General features: G+C 40.4%; 1 protein-coding gene across 39 annotated transcripts in view; it reads left to right on the top strand.

Annotated features, from left to right (window-relative positions):
* RIMS2 (regulating synaptic membrane exocytosis 2) overlaps positions 1–20,898 on the top strand; it is a 765,985-nt gene that overhangs the window by 612,630 nt on the left and 132,457 nt on the right. For 10 of the 39 annotated variants that reach the window (XM_065398070.1, XM_065398072.1, XM_065398067.1 and 7 more), the window contains one exon: positions 1,586–1,618. The exons of 26 other annotated variants lie outside the window; for them this stretch is intronic. In XM_065398070.1, the coding sequence (XP_065254142.1) occupies positions 1,586–1,618 (33 nt within the window). Of the gene's footprint in view, positions 1–1,576; positions 1,619–20,898 lie in introns of all 39 variants that reach the window. 3 more of the 39 variants (XM_065398068.1, XM_065398079.1, XM_065398082.1) reach the window with 2 other exon arrangements.

Below are 20,898 nucleotides of genomic sequence, written 5' to 3'. Positions count from 1 at the left end.
GGTACATAACAGTCCTTATCAAAGCTTTCAGCTGCTCTGGTGTTTTTTTGTTTAACTTTTTACTGCTTTCATATATGCTCATTGATTAGCACCCAATTGTAAACAAATTCCTATTCAATTAGCACAAATAAATATCAGATGTGTCTTTTACAAGTTGATTTATTACAGAAGATTTGCAGAATCTTGGCTTTGTCAGTATGTAATAGGTTACAGTATGCCAGCTCTAGTTTAACATGGAATAAAGTTAGAAATGTCATTCAAAGCACTTAGAACACACAACATTAAATTGGTAACAGGTAACATTAAGTTTTGTCTTTAGCATCATTTTCAATTTATTGACTTATGCAGATGTGTTCCAATTTATATAATTTCTTTTGGAATGACAACACTGATTGCAAAACAACTGCCCAAGCTTTTCTGGGCTTCTTTTTATAGTGCCTGAAGATGAATTCTGATTGGGGGATGAATATATGAGGAAAGTTTCAGGATCAGTATGGATTGCAAGTTAAAGCTAGGCCAGGATATTTTGGCTCTGCTTACGTTTTGGAAGACAAGAATGCATTAATGTTGCTGATGTTGGCAGGTCACCAACATTTGTGTAATTTCCACTACCTTTGAAGATTACTTCCCTCCACCCTCTAACTGGAAATAGACATATAGAACACTGAGTGAAACTCTCCCCAAAATATACTCATGTCTTAGATGGCAGTGAATGGTTTTGAATGCTACATTTTAATGTAAGGTATAGGAGGACACAGTTGCTTCATGCACTTGACTTATATAAATATCCTGTACTGTGTAAGTCATATATAATTGGTTTACAAGTGAGGGGACTAGAATGTTATCTACTCATTTGAATGTGAGAGAAAATAATTATATATTCTGTTTTTACTGTCCTTGTTCTACAGTTTGGGCTGGATAATATTGCAGTAGCACAATGTTATGATAACACAGATTATTTGCAGGGTGTGTTATGTGAATTATGGAAAATATTGGGCTTTTTTATACTTTTCCAGTTATTAATCTGTAATTTTGGATAAACTGAAGTTTGGTTCAGCATAAATAAGAAAGGAAAAGAAATAATTAAAATACTTTAATAATACAGTTCCCAATGTTGGCAATTTAAGAATGAAATCAGGGTTTGTTATCTTTAAGGTTCATTTAAAGAAAGAAAAAAGTTACTTGCTTTTAAATAGATATTGTTTCAAGAAGCTTAATCCATGTCATGAACAAAGTGGTAACTGCTAATTAGCCTGCCTTTTGCTAACCAAGTCTTTCCTCAGCTTCGCTGCCAGGACTGGCATTGCAGTCAACTGTAACATTTGTTATTTCCTCATCTCTTATACTAACTCTGTCTTTCTGGTTCTTTTTCTCCAATAGTAGTTTAATCAGCTGTTTCTCAGCTTTCTTTTTCCTTTTGGTGTCTGTTGTGTTATTTTACCCCCATATACTAACTCTGCACGACAAGCTTCTCTTTAAAACAATTTTCAACCCTTTCCCTCAGTGTCAGTTTTTACCTTCTGAGTACATCCACTCACGCCCATCTCCTTTGTCTATGTCTGTCCATTATATGATGTGATCACAGAAGAAGCGGAATCATCAAGAAGAAGAAACTCAGGTCTGTCTCTTCTACTGCTTTTCTCTCTGTTATTTTTTCATTTTACGTGTCCTGTATATTTCATCATATCCCAGCTCACATATTTTCCCCCCTTTTGTCCCCTCAATATATTTAAACACTTCATGACTGTAAAAATTTAATTTTAGATGTTTACCATTTGTATATAGATAATTATTTTAGCAGTGCATGTAAACTATGTACTGCACACAAAATACTAAGTGTTAAAGTAAATGGAATGGTGCCATACACATAAAAAAATACCTTATCTTACTCATTTCAAACTACCTATTATAGTTTTCCCAAATTACTGTTTATTCCCCATATCCATTTTCTTTCCATGATAGCTTCTAAGAACCCTGTCAACTCACATTGCCTACTGGTGAGGTGTGGTTTATCACTACATTCAAAAACTGTTCCAGAAGTTACAGAAACTCAAATATTTTAGCATTCTTTTTTTTTTCCTTGGGGAAAAGGTAGTTTCAAAATTGAAGATTTTCATTAGCTTGCATTCGATGCTCTGAGATCCTGATCTTAACTTAATCAAATGCAGCATTGATTTTAGAAGATAAACTTGTTAGAGTTCAAGCACTGTTCTCCCATACCAAAAAGGGTGTGATAAGAATATAAGGATGTAATGACTAAACATTGGAAAGCTGTTTATGTAGTGATTAATATCTATGTTGTTCAGTACTTTTCTCAAGGCTGTGTACCTCTTATTTCTTCTTGAGATTTCATCTTTCATATCATTGCTGCTGTTTTTAGTAGTAGGTGATGAGGGAGGATAACTGTTGAGCAGCACTTCACTCACCCCATTTTTCAGGAGGGGAATGTAGGGCAGGAAGCAGAGTTCTTTTACAGGACCTATAACAGCTGAATTGCTACTTATCCTTTAAAAGGAGTGGGGAAGGAGTGACTAGAGCCATTGCTGCTCTCCTTAATGAGGACGGAGAATGGACAGCAGAGGAGTTAGGTGGAGAGGAAGACCTAGGAAAGTGAGAGCCCACTATAAGCAGCAGTATTGTCAACTCTGAGGATTCAAAAATCATGAGTCAGGCTCTGAAATCACAACACTGAATAAAAATTGTGATACTTTAAAGATAATAGATGTTCCATTCTAGCTTTTTGAGCCTTTAGGGTTCAAATTTTCAAGTTTTTCTTTGCAGCGATGATGGCTAAAACCAGAGGTTTTTATGTAATAAGATCATAGAATCATAGAATATCAGGGTTGGAAGGGACCTCAGGAGGTCATCTAGTCCAACCCCCTGCTCAGAGCAGGACCAATCCCCAACTAAATCATCCCAGCCAGGGCTTTGTCAGGCCTGACCTTAAAAATCTCTAAGGAAGGAGATTCTACCACCTCCCTAGGTAACCCATTCCAGTGCTTCACCACCCTTCTAGTGAAAAGGTTTTTCCTACTATCCAACCTAAACCTCCCCAACTGCAACTCGAGACCATTACTCCTTGTTCTGTCATCTGCTACCACTGAGAACAGTCTAGAACCATCCTCTTTGGAACCCCCTTTCAGGTAGTTGAAAGCAGCTATCAAATCCCCACTCATTCTCCCTTGTGCAGACTAACCAATCCCAGTTCCCACAGCCTCTCCTCATAAGTCATGTGCTCCAGCCCCCTAATCATTTTTGTAGCCCTCTGCTGGACTCTTTCCAATTTTTCCACATCCTTCTTGTAGTGTGGGCCCCCAAACTGGACACAGTACTCCAGATGAGGCCTCACCAATGTTGAATACAGGGGAATGATCACGTCCCTCGATCTGCTGGCAATGCCCCTACTTATACAGCCCAAAATGCCATTAGCCTTCTTGGCAACAAGGGCACACTGTTGACTCATATCCAGCTTCTCGTCCACTGTAACCCCTAGGTCCTTTTCTGCAGAATTGCTGCCTAGCCACTTGGTCCCTAGTCTGTAGCAGTACATGGGATTCTTCCATCCTAAGTGCAGGACTCTGCACTTGTCCTTGTTGAACCTCATCAGATTTCTTTTGGCCCAATCCTCTAATTTGTATAGGTCCCTCTGTATGCTATCCCTACCCTCCAGCGTATCTACCATTCCTCCCAGTTTAGTGTCATCTGCAAACTTGCTGAGGGTGCAGTCCACGGCATGCTCCAGATCATTAATGAAGATATTGAACAAAACCGGCCCCAGGACCAACCCTTGGGGCACTCCACTTGATACCGTCTGCCAACTAGACATGGAGCCATTGATCACTATTCGTTGATCCTGATGATCTAGCCAGCTTTCTATCCACCTTATAGTCCATTCATCCAGCCCATACTTCTTTATCTTGCCGGAAAGAATACTGTGGGAGACGATATCAAAAGCTTTGCTAAAGTCAAGAAATAACATGTCCACTGCTTTCCCCTCATCCACAGAGCCAGTTATCTTGTCATAGAAGGCAATTAGGTTAGTCAGGCATGACTTGCCCTTGGTGAATCCATGCTGACTGTTCCTGATCACTTTCCTCTCCTCTAAGTACTTCAGAATTGATTCGTTGAGGACCTGCTCCAAGATTTTTCCAGGGACTGAGGTGAGGCTGACTGGCCTGTAGTTCCCCAGATCCTCCTCCTTCCCTTTTTTAAAGATGGGCACTACATTAGCCTTTTTCCAGTCATCTGGGACCTCCCCCGTGAGTTTTCAAAGATAATGGCCAATGGCTCTGCAATCACATCCGCCAGCTCCTTTAGCACCCTCGGATGCAGTGCATCCGACCCCATGGACTTGTGCTCGTCCCGCTTTTCTAAATAGTCCTGAACCACTTCTTTCTACACAGAAGGCTGGTCACCTCCTCCCCATGCTGTGCTGCCCAGTGCAGTAGTCTGGGAGCTGACCTTGTTCGTGAAGACAGAGGCAAAAAAAGCATTGAGTTCATTAGCTTTTTTCACATCCTCTGTCACTAGGTTGCCTCCCTCATTCAGTAAGGGGCCCACACTTTCCTTGACTTTCTTCTTGTTGCTAACATACCTGAAGAAATTCTTCTTGTTATTCTTAACATCTCTTGCTAGCTGCAACTCCAAGTGTGATTTGGCCTTCCTGATTTCACTCCTGCATGCCTGAGCAATATTTTTATACTCCTCCCTGGTCATTTGTGCAATCTTCCACTTCTTGTAAGCTTCTTTTTTGTGTTTAAGATCAGCAAGGATTTCACTGTTAAGCCAAGCTGGTCGCCTGCCATATTTACTATTCTTTCTACACATCGGGATGATTTGTTCCTGCAACCTCAATAAGGATTCTTTAAAATACAGCCAACTCTCCTGGACTCCTTTCCCCCTCATGTTATTCTCCCAGGGGATCCTGCCCATCAGTTCCCTGAGGGAGTCAAAGTCTGATTTTCTGAAGTCCAGGGTCTGTATTCTGCTGCTCTCCTTTCTTCCTTGTGTCAGGATCCTGAACTCGACCATCTCATGGTCACTGCCTCCCAGGTTCCCATCCACTTTTGCTTCCCCTGCTAATTCTTCTCTGTTTGTGAGCAGCAGGTCAAGAAGAGCTCTGCCCCTCGTTGGTTCCTCTAATACTTGCACCAGTAAATTGTCCCCTACACTTTCCAAAAACTTCCTGGATTGTCTGTGCACCACTATATTGCTCTCCCAGCAGATATCAGGGTGATTGAAGTCTCCCATGAGAACCAGAGCCTGTGATCTAGTAACTGCTCTTAGTTGCCGGAAGAAAGCCCCATCCACCTCATCCCCCTGGTCTGGTGGTCTATAGCAGACTCCCACCACGACATCCCCCGTGTTGCTCACACTTCTAAACTTAATCCAGAGACTCTCAGGTTTTTCTGCAGTTTCATACCGGAGCTCTGAGCAGTCATACTGCTCTCTTACATACAATGCAACTCCTCCACCTTTTCTGCCCTGCCTGTCCTTCCTGAACAGTTTGTATCCACCCATGACAGTACTCCAGTCATGTGAGTTATCCCTCCAAGTCTCTGTTATTCCAATGACACCATAATTCCTTGACTGTGCCAGGACTTCCAGTTCTCCCTGCTTGTTTCCCAGGCTTCTTGCATTTGTGTATAGGCACTGAAGATAACTCTCTGATCATCCTGCTTTCTCAGTATGAGGCAGGAGACCTCCCCTCTTGTGCTCTCCTGCTCGTGCTTCCTCCTGGTATCCCACTTCCCCACTTACCTCAGGGCTTTGGTCTCCTTCCCCCCGTTAACCTAGTTTAAAGCCCTCCTCACTAGGTTAGCCAGCCTGCTTGCGTAGCTGCTCTTCCCTCTCTTTGTTAGGTGGAACCCGTCTCTGCCTAGCACTCCTCCTTCTTGGAACACCATCCCATGGTCGAAGAATCCAAAGCCTTCTCTCCGACACAACCTGCGTAGCCATTTGTTGACTTCCACAATTTGACGGTCTCTACGCGGGCCTTTTCCTTCCACAGGGAGGATGGATGAGAACACCACTCGCACCTCAAACTCCTTTATCCTTCTTCCCAGAGCCACGTAGTCTGCAGTGATCCGCTCAAGGTCATTCTTGGCAGTATCATTGGTGCCCACGTGGAGAAGCAGGAAGGGGTAGCAATCCGAGGGCTTGATGAGTCTCGACAGTCTCTCCATCACATTGTGAATCCTAGCTCCTGGCAAGCAGCAGACTTCTCGGTTTTCCCGGTCAGGACGGCCGATAGATGACTCAGTCCCCCTGAGGAGGGAGTCCCTGACCACCACCACCTGCCTCCTTCTCTTGCGAACAGTGGTTGTGGAACCCCCATCCCTAGGACAGTGCATCTCATGCCTTCCTATCGGTGGAGTCTCCTTCTGCTCCCTTCCCTCAGATGTATCATCTAGTACACTCTCCACATTAGTACCTGTGGAGAGAACATGAAAACGGTTGCTCACCTGTATCTGCATTGCTGGTACATGGACGCTCCTCTTTCTTCTTCTGGAGGTCACATGCTGCCAAATTACTTCACCATCCTTCTGTCCCCGCTGTGCAGCCTGCTCTGATTCTTCAGAATGTTGTGCCCGTAGAAGCATATCCTGACGTCTGTCCAGGAAATCTTCATTTTCTCTTATGCAACACAGGGTTAATACTAGTTTCTCCAGACCTTGAACCTTCTCTTCCAATATGGAGACCAGCTTGCACTCTGTACAGACAGAGTCGCTTCTGTCCTGTGGAAGAAAGACAAACATGGCACATCCTGTGCAGGTCACAACAGCCGATTGCTCACCATCCATATTACCTTCCTTCTAAGAGCTTCCTCAGCTGTTGCTGGAACTACTCAGAGAAGCCTGCAAGATGAAAGCCTCAGTGGGCTCTCCCCAGGCGAACTCCCAGTTAAACTCCCTCTGTTAGCCTCTCCGCTGTTTGCCGCTCAGCTGGTTCGCAGCTGACTCACCACTGGGGTTGGGGCTTAAAAAAACCAAAACAAATATTGAGACTTGTGATCAAATTTGGAAGTGTCGGTAACACTGACTGCAATAGAGGAGCCTGCAAAGAAATGTGGGGAGGAGGGAAGTGCACAGAATTAATTTAATAGTGGGGAGAAATAGAAGAGCCCATAGTTCATTAGTTGGGAGAGAGGGTAACAGGAGAACCAAGGACTCAATCATTCGGAGTAAAAAGAGGGAAGCCCAAATTATACTTGTCAAAGAAGGGGAGCAGAGAGACCTGGATTTATTTAAGATGTTCTCTTCTGTTTCTGTAATAACACATTGGGTCCACTATATATAATGCTACATATAATGCTAACTTATTTTAATATTAATATGAACATATCTAATTGAGCCTAGAGTTCAAACCAGGGAATGTTTAAATATGCTAATAATGTCTGCGTAAGGAATGAATGAATAAAACATTTAGGAATGTGCAACCAAAAAACAGCATCTCATATTTTTTGTACAATAGAGCCACAATGCCTGCTGCAGTGTATGTGCCCAGAGAGGTCACAAACCTACAAACAAGCCCATTTAAGCAATGGGCTTGTAATGCATCAAGGGATGTTTAGGTTGGACATTAGGAAAAACTTCCTAACTGTCAGGGTAGTTAAGCACTGGAATAAATTGCCTAGAGAGGTTGTGGAATTTCCATCATTGGATGTTTTTAGGAGCAGGTTAGATAAACACCTTAGATAATACTTAGTTCTGCCTTGAGTGCAGGGGACTGGACTAGAAGACCTCTCGAGGTCCCTTCCAGTCCTATGATTCTGTGAAACATGCATGATTGTCGTTTTCCTCAATTACTCATTTATACCAAGGTGAACACATTAATTTTTGCAGGAACAAGGTCAGATACAGTACATGGGCATATATTGTAATTCTGTGGTATCTTCTTAATTGACAACACTATTTTCACATACTCAGATGTGGATGTACCACCCATAATGTATGAGTAAATGACTTAGCGCCTCCCTATCTCAGCATTCATCTAAGTCAGAGACAAGGCCTGGAAAATTTTATTTTTCAGAAAAGTATGAATGGAAATGATCTAGGATAGAAATTCTTAGCTAGTTTTAACTATATCTAGCACTCCAGCTGTGCAGTATATTGCTGACAATAAAGCTATATTTAAATACTTTTATGAAGGTTGCAAAATTAAGCTCTCAAAACTTAGGAAAAGACAGAATTGAGGTAGGTCATGCAACCTTCATTCTGCCCCATGGTGTGTATGCATTATGATACAGTCTTTATTTACATGATCACATACTACTTTTTCCAAAGGACCCAGCATTATTCAGTGCACAGAATGCACTGAGCTCACTAAATGAATTAGGGCTGTGTGGTGAATGAGGCAGAAATATGTAGCAATGTGTCATATTTACTGTAGAAGGTGTAGGAGGAGTGTAAAGACTAAGGCGAGAAAGGATGATTTTGTGGTTAAAGCAGGTGAATGCCACCTAGGAGAGCTTGATTCTCTCCCCGGCTCTGCCACATATTTTCTAGGTGAGTTACTGAAATCAGATTTTTGCTGTGTGTTCCTCATGTTTTAAATTTAATTTTTTTTAAAAATTGGAGATATCCTATCTCCTAGAACTGGAAAGGACCTTGAGTCCAGCCCCCTGCCTTCACTAGCAGGACCAAGTACTGATTTTTGCCCCAGATCCCTAAGTGGCCCCCTCAAGGATTGAACTCATAACCCTGGGTTTAGCAGGCCAATGCTCGAACCACTGAGCTAGCCCTCCCCCCTGGGAACCCAACATGAGAAGGGCCCAATTTTCACAAGTGCTGAGCGCTCACAATTGCAGCAAAAGTAAGTGGCAGCTGTGGAACCTCTGGCCAGAGTTGGGAGTCAGGAGGCCCCTCTGTCTAATGCTAACTCTGATGGTGACTCCCAGTGTAGCTTTAAGCAGTTCACTGTGCCGCTCTATCTCAGTTCCCCATCTGCAATAGTTACCCAGCTACCTCTCAGGCAGGAGTGTTGTGAAGATTCATTTATTATTCATTTAAAACTATAAAATGCTAAGTATTTGAAAAATTATGCACCATAATTGGTCAACACATGCAAATTTTGTTCTTATGCTCTTTGTACTCATCTGTGAAATAGTGACGATAATAGTTTTGTATCTCAAAGGAGAGTTGTGGATATAAATTAACATTTGTGAGGCACTCAGATACTTCAGTGATGAGTACCATAGAAAACCCTATGAGGAAATTAATAATTCCATATTCAGTGCAGAGTTTGGATGATGAGTACTACATAAGGTGTGAGGCCACAACTGAATGATGAGAATAAAGAAGAAATACTGAACAGTTGCCTGAGCACTGTGGACTGAATGAGGCAGGGGTCCTGTGGGCAAAATAGTATGTAATCATGTAATTAAAGACTGTACCATAATGAATATGCACAAAGAGACAGAACTTAGGTTGCATGGGCAACCTTACTTCTGGCATGTCATAACTTTTGAGAGCTTGATTTTGAAACGTTAATAACATTCTACAAAATTAGATTCTGCATGTAATTTCCTAGTGTTGTTTGGCTTGTTGGATTGTTTAAAAAAACAAATTAAGTAATGTGCAGTTGTATTACTTCCTTCAGAGTCATCAGAAAGAAGTGAACCCTAGCCCTTCAGCAATACAGCTTAAACCTCTACCACTTGAACTAAAGGAGTAATTGCAATGGCTAGCAGCCAGAGTAGGCTGTTACCCTCTTTGCACAAGCCACTACAGGAGGAAGTATAACATTTTGAAATAGTTACATAAACAGAAGTTGCTCCATTTTCCAGACATCATGGCCAACCACAGGGATTTTACAGGTCCTTTCGAAGAGGCAGTCCATCCAAGTGGATGAGAATTGGATCTGCTGTATTAAGGGATGTAGATTCTATTCCCAACTCTGCCAAAAATGATTTTATGTAACATCTCAAAGGGTGGCTGACACAGGGGCGAACAGGAATAGGAGGAAGGAAGACCTGAGTTGGTTCTCTGCCTCTACAAAGTACTCAGAGCTGCCCAAGCCTGTGCATTAGGCTGCACTGCTTCCTGCCATCCCTGAAATGGGAAGCAGTATGATCTGCCACTACTGGCACTTGCCCTGATGCAAGGATGAACCTTCCAGAGTGTCTGCTACCACTCATCCCCTACCACATCCTAATCTCTCTCACACACAATGACTATTTGTTTTGTTTAAGAACATAACATTTAAATAATTCTGAATCATCCAGTCTTGCATATTACAAGCCTCTATAACGGCACACTCCTAGTAGTTACCTTTGTCTTTCCTCTCCTACTTCACCCTCATGTTTGTTACACTCCTTTGGGTCTTGTATTAAATTAGTTTGTAAGCTCTTCTGAACAAGGATTGTGCCTTCCTACTGTACTTAGCTCAGTCAGGACCTCATTTTTAAGGCCTCCTCCAAAAGACATATGCAATTTACCACCTCAGTGTATCTAGCTCAGAAGAATATAGAACTGAGTTGACCCTATCATTTTTTGAACCTGTGGTTCTAGTGAGTCTTGGTCTTTCTGTCCTAAGGCTTAGATCACCAAGTCATTTCCTTCAGTGGTTTTACTAAGCAGTGTTATTTATTTAGCAAATTACAGTCAATTTAAAGTAACATCATTAATATGTTTTAGGCACTGTGATAGAAATTGGTGTAATTGATGAGAAATATCCTCGGAGTCTCTTTTTTTAATGTATCAGTCTGAGGCCAAGAATAGACATGATGGCTAGTTCTCAAATAGAAAACAGTAAAGACACACTCCTTCTTGAGGGACTCCATTGACTTAAGAGTTTTCATCCCACCCTTCCCTTGTGAGTACTGTGGTTGACTCTTCAATCTCCTTTAAATTTCCTTTCAAAATAATAAAGATCTTTTCTGAAAAAAAAAAAATTTTGTTTCTTGTACAGAAACATTTAACTTCTTTCCACATCAGCTATTCAAGTTCTCTGCACTCAGGCTGTGTGTGGGTCATAGCTAGATGATAATAATATAACCCCCCTGGAAAGAATTGCTGCATACAGTGTCTTTCCAGAGGTCAGGGGTCAGATATCTGTAGGTCTTGCAGGTGGCACTGAAGGTGGCTTTTACGCACTTGCATACTTTGGCTGTACAGCTCCGGACTGTAGTACAACACTCATGAAAAACAGCCACCACCAGCAGTTTCTTTGGAACTGTGGACAGCAAGAATAAAGAGCATCAGGATAGACTCATAATGCAAGGTAGAGTATGAATGAGGCTTGCCAGTGTTCTTACCCCAGCATCCTCCTCATTCAGGGAGAATGGACAGTTTAGCCAATATGCTTGTTCCAGGAATAGCAGTGCTGGTTTCCTTGGAGGCTGTCCTTAAAGGCCTCAAATGCAACCTGTATTAGCTGATCCTGTGGAAACAGGTGGTAAACATAGGCATTTTCCTCCGTTACACCACAGCTTGGCCTACTCTTAGGAAGAGTTTTACTGTTGTTAAATATATGCTATTCATGGGATATGAATAAAAGTAGTGGCAAATACCCAGCCAGTCTCTTTCTTGAATCAGGAGGTAAGGCATACAGTAAAATATTTTTTTCGGAACACAGAGGAAGTGATAGGGGTTTTGGGGGGGCGGGGGAAGGGGTAGAAATAGAAGTGGAAATTGAATTAGTTAGAATGCTTTGAAGAATTCAAGGAATCCTAACTCTTTGTTATTGCATGTAAGAGGAGTACAGAGCTGTTGATATGTCCTAGTTTTGCTATTTGAAACCAAACATTTTTAAAAAATGAGACCAAAAACACTCTTGTAAAATGTTTGTCTGTTTTGAGAAGATTATTATTTTAGTGAGTTTTAACACAAAGTTGCTATTATACTCTTTGTAAAGCAAATTACAAAAAGGTTACCTCCTTTTCTACCTTGTATGGAAATAAGTGTGGTAACTTACAGTAGTTTTGGCTAATATTTTATAAAGTGGGTACCTAAAGTTAGGTCGCTAAACCCATATTGAGGCATCTCAATGAAATGGAAGTTGTGGGTACTCAGCACCTCAGAAAATCAGCCTCCTACCCTTTTATAAAAAAAAATAGGCATCTAAATATGGATTTAGGGTCTAAGTTGACCACTGTTACTATAGTTATACCATTTATTTTAGCCTAAGGGTTTAGAAAAAATATGTTATATGATGTAAACAATATATATTTTTTATCTTTTGGGGTTGGAAAATGACCTAAGTGTTTCTTATCACAAAGAATGTTGGGGCATCTGTTGAGGAGGTTGCTGCTATTGGTTGGCCATAATTCATGATGCTGAAGTGCTTCTAATTTATTTTTATGTTTTAATCATTTTTTACATTTTAATCAATGTCATTTCCTTTAGAATTAAAAGTTCATATTTTCTGCTTATCAGCATGATATTTATTAAAATGATTCAACAACATTCATAAAGAAAAGTTGCACTCACCTATCTAATGTTGTATGTTAGTATAAGTTTGAGGGGGGAAAACATTTATATTGCAGAAGCTAGTGATGGGAGAATGATTGATTCCAAGGCCAGAAAGGACCATTGTGATCTTCTAGTCCTCCTGTATAACACAGGCCAGAGAATTTCCCCCAAAATGATCCCTAGGGCATATCTTTTAGAAAACGTCCAATCTTGATTTAACAATTGCCAGTGATTGAGAATCCACCACAACCCTTGGAAAACATGGAGTACTGTGTACTGGCATAGGGTGACCAGACGTCCCGATAAAATCCCCGATTTCGGGGTGTGCCCCGCGTAATTGTCCCGATATCCGCTGGCAGCGGTTTTTTGTTTCTTTGTTTGCTCCGCCGACAGGGACTGACTCGGCTTTTTTTTTGCTCCCCCCTATGTGTCCCGATTTTTTCTGTCCCTCATCTGGTCACCCTAGTACTGGCATGAGTTTGGGATAATCATAGTCAGTGTTTTAGTAATATGTGTTTTATTTGCTATTGGTAAATGATCTGACTTTCACAGAGTGTTTTTAATTGATATATTAATATAAAATCAAACTAAAAAATGAATAAAACACAGCATTTCAGAGATTCATTCATATTCACTAAGTACAATATATACACACACAGCTCTGACATTTTAACCAGCTTCTCATTCTTTTCTTTGACAGTTGCACTCATTGCTAAATCTACCCATTTATAAGAAAACCAAAACTTCATTAATATCAAAGAATGCAATTTTCCAAATACTAGTTTTCTATAGCAATATATATTCATTATCTCATCAAAATTTAAAAAGCAACAAAATAGTTAAAAATTTGAGTGCCATTTGTTTTTTACTAAATGAAAATAAATGTATTAGTTTTTTTATTATTTGAGCCCATTATGTCTGATACTATCCCTTTAAACAAAAATCTCACATAAAACTCTTTCCATAAAATATAATACTAATTTTGACAGAATTTTTCTCTCCTTCTATTTTTATTTTTATTTTTATTTTGTTACAGAAAACATAGAATGCAAGTGAGGAGCTCTGGGATTCTAGCCCTGTGCACATTTCTTTAAATCATGTTGCCCCTGAATTGAGCACTGCTGCCATAATGTTTTATATTAATAGCTCTCAACAATTCGTATTATTTTTGTTGCAATTTTTGCTGCACTGTGCACATTCATACTAATAAATTTTGTCAAAAACACTTGAGATGAATATTTCATTGAGCTTTAAAATCAGCTAGGAATTTAATTAGCATTCTGTACTCTTCATTCCATCTCCTAAATAGACATATAGAATCAAAAAGGGCCCTACAAGATCTGTGAATCATAGAATCATAGACTTTAAGTCAGAAGGGACCACTATGATCGTCCAGTCCGACCTTCTGCACAACGCAGGCCACAGAATCCCACCCACCCACTCCTATATCAAACCCCTAATCTATGTCTGAGCTATTGAAGTCCTCAAGTCGTTTAAAGACTTCAAGGTTCAGAGAATCCTCCAACAAGTGACCCTTGCCCCACGCTGCAGAGGAAGGCAATAAACCACCAGGGCCTCTGCCAATCTGCCCTGGAGGAAAATTCCTTCCCGACCCCAAATATGGTGATCAGCTAAACCCTGAGCACGTGGGCAAGACTCACCAGCCAGACACCCAGGAAAGAATTCTCTGTAGTAACTCAGATCCCACCCCATCTAACATCCCATCACAGGCCATTGGGCATATTTACCGCTAATAGTCAAAGATCAATTAATTGCCAAAATTAGGCTATCCCTTCATACCATCCCTTCCATAAACTTATCAAGCTTAGTCTTGAAGCCAGATCTGTCTTTTGCCCCCACTGCTCCCCTTGCAAGGCTGTTCCAGAATTTCACTCCTCTGATGGTTAGAAACCTTCATCTAATTTCAAGTATAAACTTCCTGATGGCCAGTTTACATCCATTTGTTCTTGTGTCCACATTGGTACTGAGCTTAAATAATTCCTCTCCCTCCCTGGTGTTTATCCCTCTGATATATTTATAGAGCAATCATATATCCCCTCAGCCTTCTTTTGGTTAGGCTAAACAAGCCAAGCTCTTTGAGTCTCCTTTCATAAGACAGGTTTTCCATTCCTCGGATCATCCTAGTAGCCCTTCTCTGTACCTGTTCCAGTTTGAATTCATCCTTCTTAAACATGGGAGCCCAGAACTGCACACAGTATTCCAGATGAGGTCTCACCAGTGCCTTGTATAACGGTACTAACACCTCCTTATCTCTACTGGAAATACCTCGCCTGACGCATCCCAAGACCGCATTAGCTTTTTTCACGGCCATATCACATTGGCGGCTCATAGTCATCCTGTGATCAACCTTCTCCTCCTCTGTTACTTCCAACTGATGCATCCCCAGTTTATAACAAAAATTCTTGTTATTAATCCCTAAATGCATGACCTTGCACTTTTCGCTATTAAATTTCATCCTATTACTATTATTCCAGTTTACAAGGTCATCCAGATCTTCCTGTATGATATCCAGGTCCTTCTCTGTATTGGCAATACCTCCCAGCTTTGTGTCATCCGTAAACTTTATTAGCACATTCCCACTTTTTGTGCCAAGGTCAGTAATAAAAAGATTAAATAAGATTGGTCCCAAACCCGATCCCTGAGGAACTCCACCAGTAACCTCCCTCCAGCCAGACAGTTCACCTTTCAGTATGACCCATTGTAGTCTCCCCTTTAACCAGTTCCTTATCCACCTTCCAATTTTCATATTGATCCCCATCTTTTCCAATTTAGCTAATAATTCCCCATGTGGAACCGTATCAAATGCCTTACTGAAATCGAGGTCAATTAGATCCACTTCGTTTCCTTTGTCTCTTACCTTCTCAAAGAAGGAGATCAGGTTGGTTTGGCATGATCTACCTTTTGTAAAACCATGTTGTATTTTGTCCCAATTACCATTGACCTCAATGTCCTTAACTACTTTCTCCTTCAAAAATTTTTCCAAGACCTTGCATACTACAGATGTCAAACTAACAGGCCTGTAGTTACCCGGATCACGTTTTTCCCCCCTTTCTTAAAAATAGGAACTATGTTAGCAATTTTCCAGTCACACGGTACAACTCCTGAGTTTACAGATTCATTAAAAATTCTTGCTAATGGGCTTGCAATTTCATGTGCCAGTTCCTTTAATATTCTTGGATGAAGATTATCTGGGCCCCCAGATTTAGTCCCATTAAGCTGTTCAAGTTTGGCTTCTACCATGGATGTGGTAATATCTACCTCCATATCCTCATTCCCACTTGTCATCCTACCATTATCCCTACGCTCCTCATTAAAGACTGAGGCAAAGTATTTGTTTAGATATTGGGCCATGCCTAGATTATCCTTAACCTCCACTCCATCCTCAGTGTTTAGCAGTCCCACTTCTTCTTTCTTTGTTTTCTTCTTATTTATATGGCTATAGAACCTTTTACTATTGGTTTTAATTCCCTTTGCAAGGTCCAACTCTACATGGCGTTTGGCCTTTCTCACTTTATCCCTACGTGTTCTGACCTCAATAAGGTAGCTGATCCCTCCCATCTTCCACTCCTTGTGGGCTTTCTGCTTTTTCTTAATCACCTCTCTGAGATGCTTGCTCATCCAGCTTGGTCTACACTCCTGCCTATGAATTTTTCCCCCTTTCTTGGGATGCAGGCTTCTGATAGTTTCTGCAACTTTGACTTGAAGTAATTCCAGCCCTCCTCCGCCTTTAGATCCACAAGTTCTTAAGTCCAATCCACTTCCCTAACTAATTTCCTTAATTTTTTTAAGTTAGCCCTTTTGAAATCAAAAACCCTAGTCACAGATCTATTTTTGTTTATCCTTCGATTTAGTTTGAACTGAATTAGCTCATGATCGCTCAAACCAAGGTTGTCCCCTACAACCATTTCTTCTATGAGGTCCTCACTACTCACCAAAACCAAATCTAAAATGGCATCCCCTCTTGTTGGTTCAGCAACTACGTGGTGAAGGAATCCATCAGCTATCACATCCAGGAAAATCTGAGCCCTATTATTATTACTAGCATTTGTCCTCCAGTCTATATTTGGGAAGTTAAAGTCTCCCATGATCACACAATTCCCATTAGTATTTACTTCATTAAAAACATTAAAGAGGTCTCTATCCATATCCAAATCGGATCCCGGTGATCTATAGCACACCGCAAGTAATATCCCAAAGGAGGCTCTAGTAGCTTTCTTCCCCAATGTGATTTTTGCCCAGACAGATTCTGTCTTATCCATTCCATCACTTCTTATTTCTTTACAGTCTACCTCATAATTGATATACAATGCTACTCTACCACCTTTGCCTTTATTTCTGTCTTTCCTAAACAGCACATACCCTTCAATACCTGTATTCCAGTCATGACTACTATTCCACCATGTTTCTGTTATCCCTATAATATCTGGTTTCACTTCCAGCACCAGTAACTCTAGTTCCTCCATTTTGTTACCTAGGCTCCTCGCATTGGTGTACAAACATCTTAATTTTTGCTGTTTGGCTTTGCTCACATTCTTTACCCGATTAGGCCCAGACATTCTACCGCCAGTATCACCTATTAGACTGGTATCTACACTACCCTTCCTCCTTATGTCCATTCTCTTACTCACGGCTGTATCCTTTCCTCCTTCGTTTTCTTCTCTCTCAATGTTAAAATCCGGCGTGGAGATTACCTGGACATCTCCCAACTATCTCCCCCAAATTGCTAGTTTAAAGCTCTCTTAATCAGTTGTGCCAGCCTCCATCCTAGAAGTCTATTTCCCTCCCTACTCAGGTGAAGTCCATCCCGAGAGAACAGTCCTCTGTCCATGAATGCCTCCCAATGGCCATACATCCCAAAGCCTTCCTTATAGCACCACTGCCTGAGCCATCTGTTGATCGTCATAATCTTGTCACACCTTTGTTGCCCTTCTCTAGGAACAGGCCGAATCCCACTGAAGATCACCTGAGCCTTGATTTCCTTAAGCGTCTTCCCCAGCCTGGCATAGTCTCCCTTGATACGTTCCAGCGAGAATCTAGCCGTATCATTTGTTCCCACATGAAGGACAATCAGTGGATTCTTTCCTGCTCCCATTAGGATCCTCTTCAGCCTCAGGTTCACATCCCATATCTTAGCACCCGGCAGACAGTACACCCTTCTGTTCTCTGGATCAGCTCTGGTTACAGGCCTGTCTATTCTTCTCAGTAAGGAGTCCCCAATCACGTAGACCTGCCTTTTCCTGGTGATGGTGCGATTCTCGGGTCTATCCCCTGTTCCCTCTGGCTGCAAGTCCTCTCAATTCCTATTCTCCCTTGCAATCCTCTGCAGCCCATCCCGTATCCTCCTGGGGCTCATATTTGATGTTGTTATCTCCATTGACTCTTCCCCTCTTCCTATAGGACTAGTTGTGGGGAACATATGCAGTGGTTAACTATTGTATGCAGGCTTAGGGATCATTGTTAAACAAGGGTCAAATACAGGGGCTATTCTGTTTTGTAGCAAAGTGAGGAATATGTGAATCTTGAAAGAAACACAGATATACACACCTATAGTCTAATCTAGCTGCGGCCCAACACAGATCATTTCTGCAATGTACAGAAATCCACTTACGTGAAGTGTATTGTTTCTTTCCCAGACAAATTGGATAACTTTGATACAGTTAGAGTTCAATACTTTATTCAGTTCAGCTGGTCATACACAGGATACAATATCAGGATTTCAGTCTATATATCAAGGTTAATTCAAGACACAGAAAAGTAAAAAAGGAAAAATATTGGTTAATATGAAGGATATAGAAAGGAAAGAAAAGCCTAATTAAGTAATCATAAAGACTGAAATACGCAAGCTTATTTAATTGCTTCTCTTGCAGCATTCCTGTAAATATGTAAGCTGTGCTTATAGGCTCAGCTAGTCTTATTTTCTTACCAAATATACACATAGAATAAGTCACTCAATTTTCAAAACACTTAATTGATCTTCAAGGAATTTTCTTGAGCTTATTAAGAATGGGGGTCAGATTCCCAGCTAAAATAAACTGGTGTAGTTTATTGAAGTAATTGAGACCAGCCCCTGACCAGCCTCACACACTGAAGGGCAGAAAGATAATGCAACCAGAAGAGATGTGAGCCAGAATTTTCAGAAGTGACCAATGATTTGGGGTTCCTCAAATGTAAGGTGTCCAATTTGATACCATTTAAAATGGCTGATTGTCACTGGACTGGTGTTGAACACTTTTTAAATATCAGGCCCCTTTCAAGCTCCCTTCTTTTTAGCAACCACATACTCATATAAAGATGTACTGCAGAAAAATCTTGTAATTCAGGCAGTTGGAAAAATATGTCCTTCGAAGCATCTCAGCATATGAGGAAAATAAGAAGTTTATCCTACATCATAGCAGAAATAGATTTCCACATTTTTAGATGCCGTTGCAGACTGAACAGAGATTTCTTCTCAATATTTATATGAAAATAATTTAGAACATCTTTAATCATAATCTGTGTCCCAAATCAAGGGTATTATCATGATAGATGCCACTTAACTCTCACAAACTTTAGATTGAACCAATTACAATAATTCCTTGTATATAATTATTTTTAGACAGCAAAAAGGATAGCTATACTTTTGAGAAAGTAATGAGAGAAAGTATTGTATTCCTAGCCATCATATTGGTGAGTCCAAGCGGCGTAAAAGAAAACATAGATGTATGAAAACTCAAAAGGTTTAGCAATTTGTTTAATTAAGAAGATGAAATGAGTTTGTCAGGGCCAACATACCATAACAGAAGGCAAGAGAATACAAATAAATGTAACTGCAAAATAATAAAATACTTGAAAGAGCAAAAATAATCTGTTTCTAAATATCTAATTACCATTACTTACTACCAAATGATATTGCATGCAGTGTTGTTGTAGCTGTGTAAGACCCAGGATATTAGAGAGATAAGGTGAGTGAGGTAATATCTTTTATTGGACGTACTTCTAAAAAGAACACTGTTTAGCTTGAAAGCTTGTCTCTCCCACAAACAGAAGTTGGTCCAATAAAAAATATTACCTCACCTACCTTGTCTCTCTAATACTATTCATGTTGTAGGTTATATGAAGACCTACTGTATATGAGAGCACAAGGCTGGATAGGAGGTGTATAGGATAAGGTATAGGATAGGAGGTGTATAGCACAAGGCTGGATAGGAGGCCTGAACCTATACACAGGGACCAAGCATATTAATATACCTTACAGAATAGTGACTTCCCCAGGTGAGCAGAGAGGGGGTAGAATGATGGCTTGCCATGTTCCCCTCCACATTGACCAGGAGAGCTGGTTCCCCACATGAAGGTGAATGAAAGCTGTGCTGCATCAAAGGATGATGTACTATCCATGGCTTCCCTGCATTCCAAGAGCCTATATTTGTATGATGCACATATACCCTGACACTGCTTTGAGTTGTTCCTTAGGCACGATTTGGCCCTTTCCTTTGGTAGCTAACTACAAATTGTAGATTAAGTCAGATTTGTGATATTTATTTAAGATTTATCTTTTGTATTATTCCACTAGGACAGAGGTGTCTGTGCACTATAAATAATAATAATGTGGAAACGCTCCCCTAATAAGTGGCAATTCTGAAATAAAAGGTTTAATAATTTGAATGATACCATGAATTTTGGATTTGTGACCTGCTGGAGTTTTTTGTTCCATCAACATTTCAGTGATTTTTGTTTGGTTGGTTTTGGTTTAGTTTTGTTTTGAATTAATCTTATTTTGGCTTATGATGAGAAAGAGAGAAACTGAGTTGAAAAATAAATATACTTCTAATTCTAATTAAAAGTAAATTTCCTTTTGACATTGAATGCTTATACATTAATTGCCAAACTTAGATTTCAAAGTATAGTGTATGTGCTGGCAAACTTTTTGGATAGGGATTCAGTTCATTTTCATTTCCTGTTTCCAGAGAAACACTTAGGTCCATATACAGCCCTTGATCTACATTCAAAATGTCTCTTGACATAAGTCAGTAGGAATTATGTGCAAAAACTGAGGGCTGTGTACTGCCTTTATTATCTTCTTTTTTATTTTTCATCATATCCCAGCTTGAAGACAAAACTACAGTAGCATTGTCATTAAATCTGGTGACTTGTGGGAGCTACAAGAATTGGTTATCTAAAGAAAGGTTTAAAGTAGTTACTGGGGGGAAAATGAGACATTTAATATTCCTGCTTGAACCACTTGACTGAATGCTGTATATGCTTCATAAAACATATAGCACAAGTATGTTTTGGGTTTTTCTTTATATGACACCGTATTCATGAGAACCATAGGCTAACTGTGTTTGACACCTGCCTTGCTGTCTTTTGTATGGACTGTTTTAATGAGACTGGAAGTGCATACATACCCATGGGTTCCCTCCAGTAACTCTCTAATAAGGGTGCAAAAATGTACATGCTAATACGCAGTGAATAATCTTCTGAGTGT

The sequence above is a fragment of the Emys orbicularis genome, chromosome 2, assembly GCF_028017835.1.
Source record: "Emys orbicularis isolate rEmyOrb1 chromosome 2, rEmyOrb1.hap1, whole genome shotgun sequence".
NCBI classification, from domain to species: Eukaryota; Metazoa; Chordata; order Testudines; family Emydidae; genus Emys; species Emys orbicularis.
The sequence above is the reverse complement of the archived record's forward strand: the minus strand, read 5'-3'. Positions and strand labels throughout refer to the sequence as shown.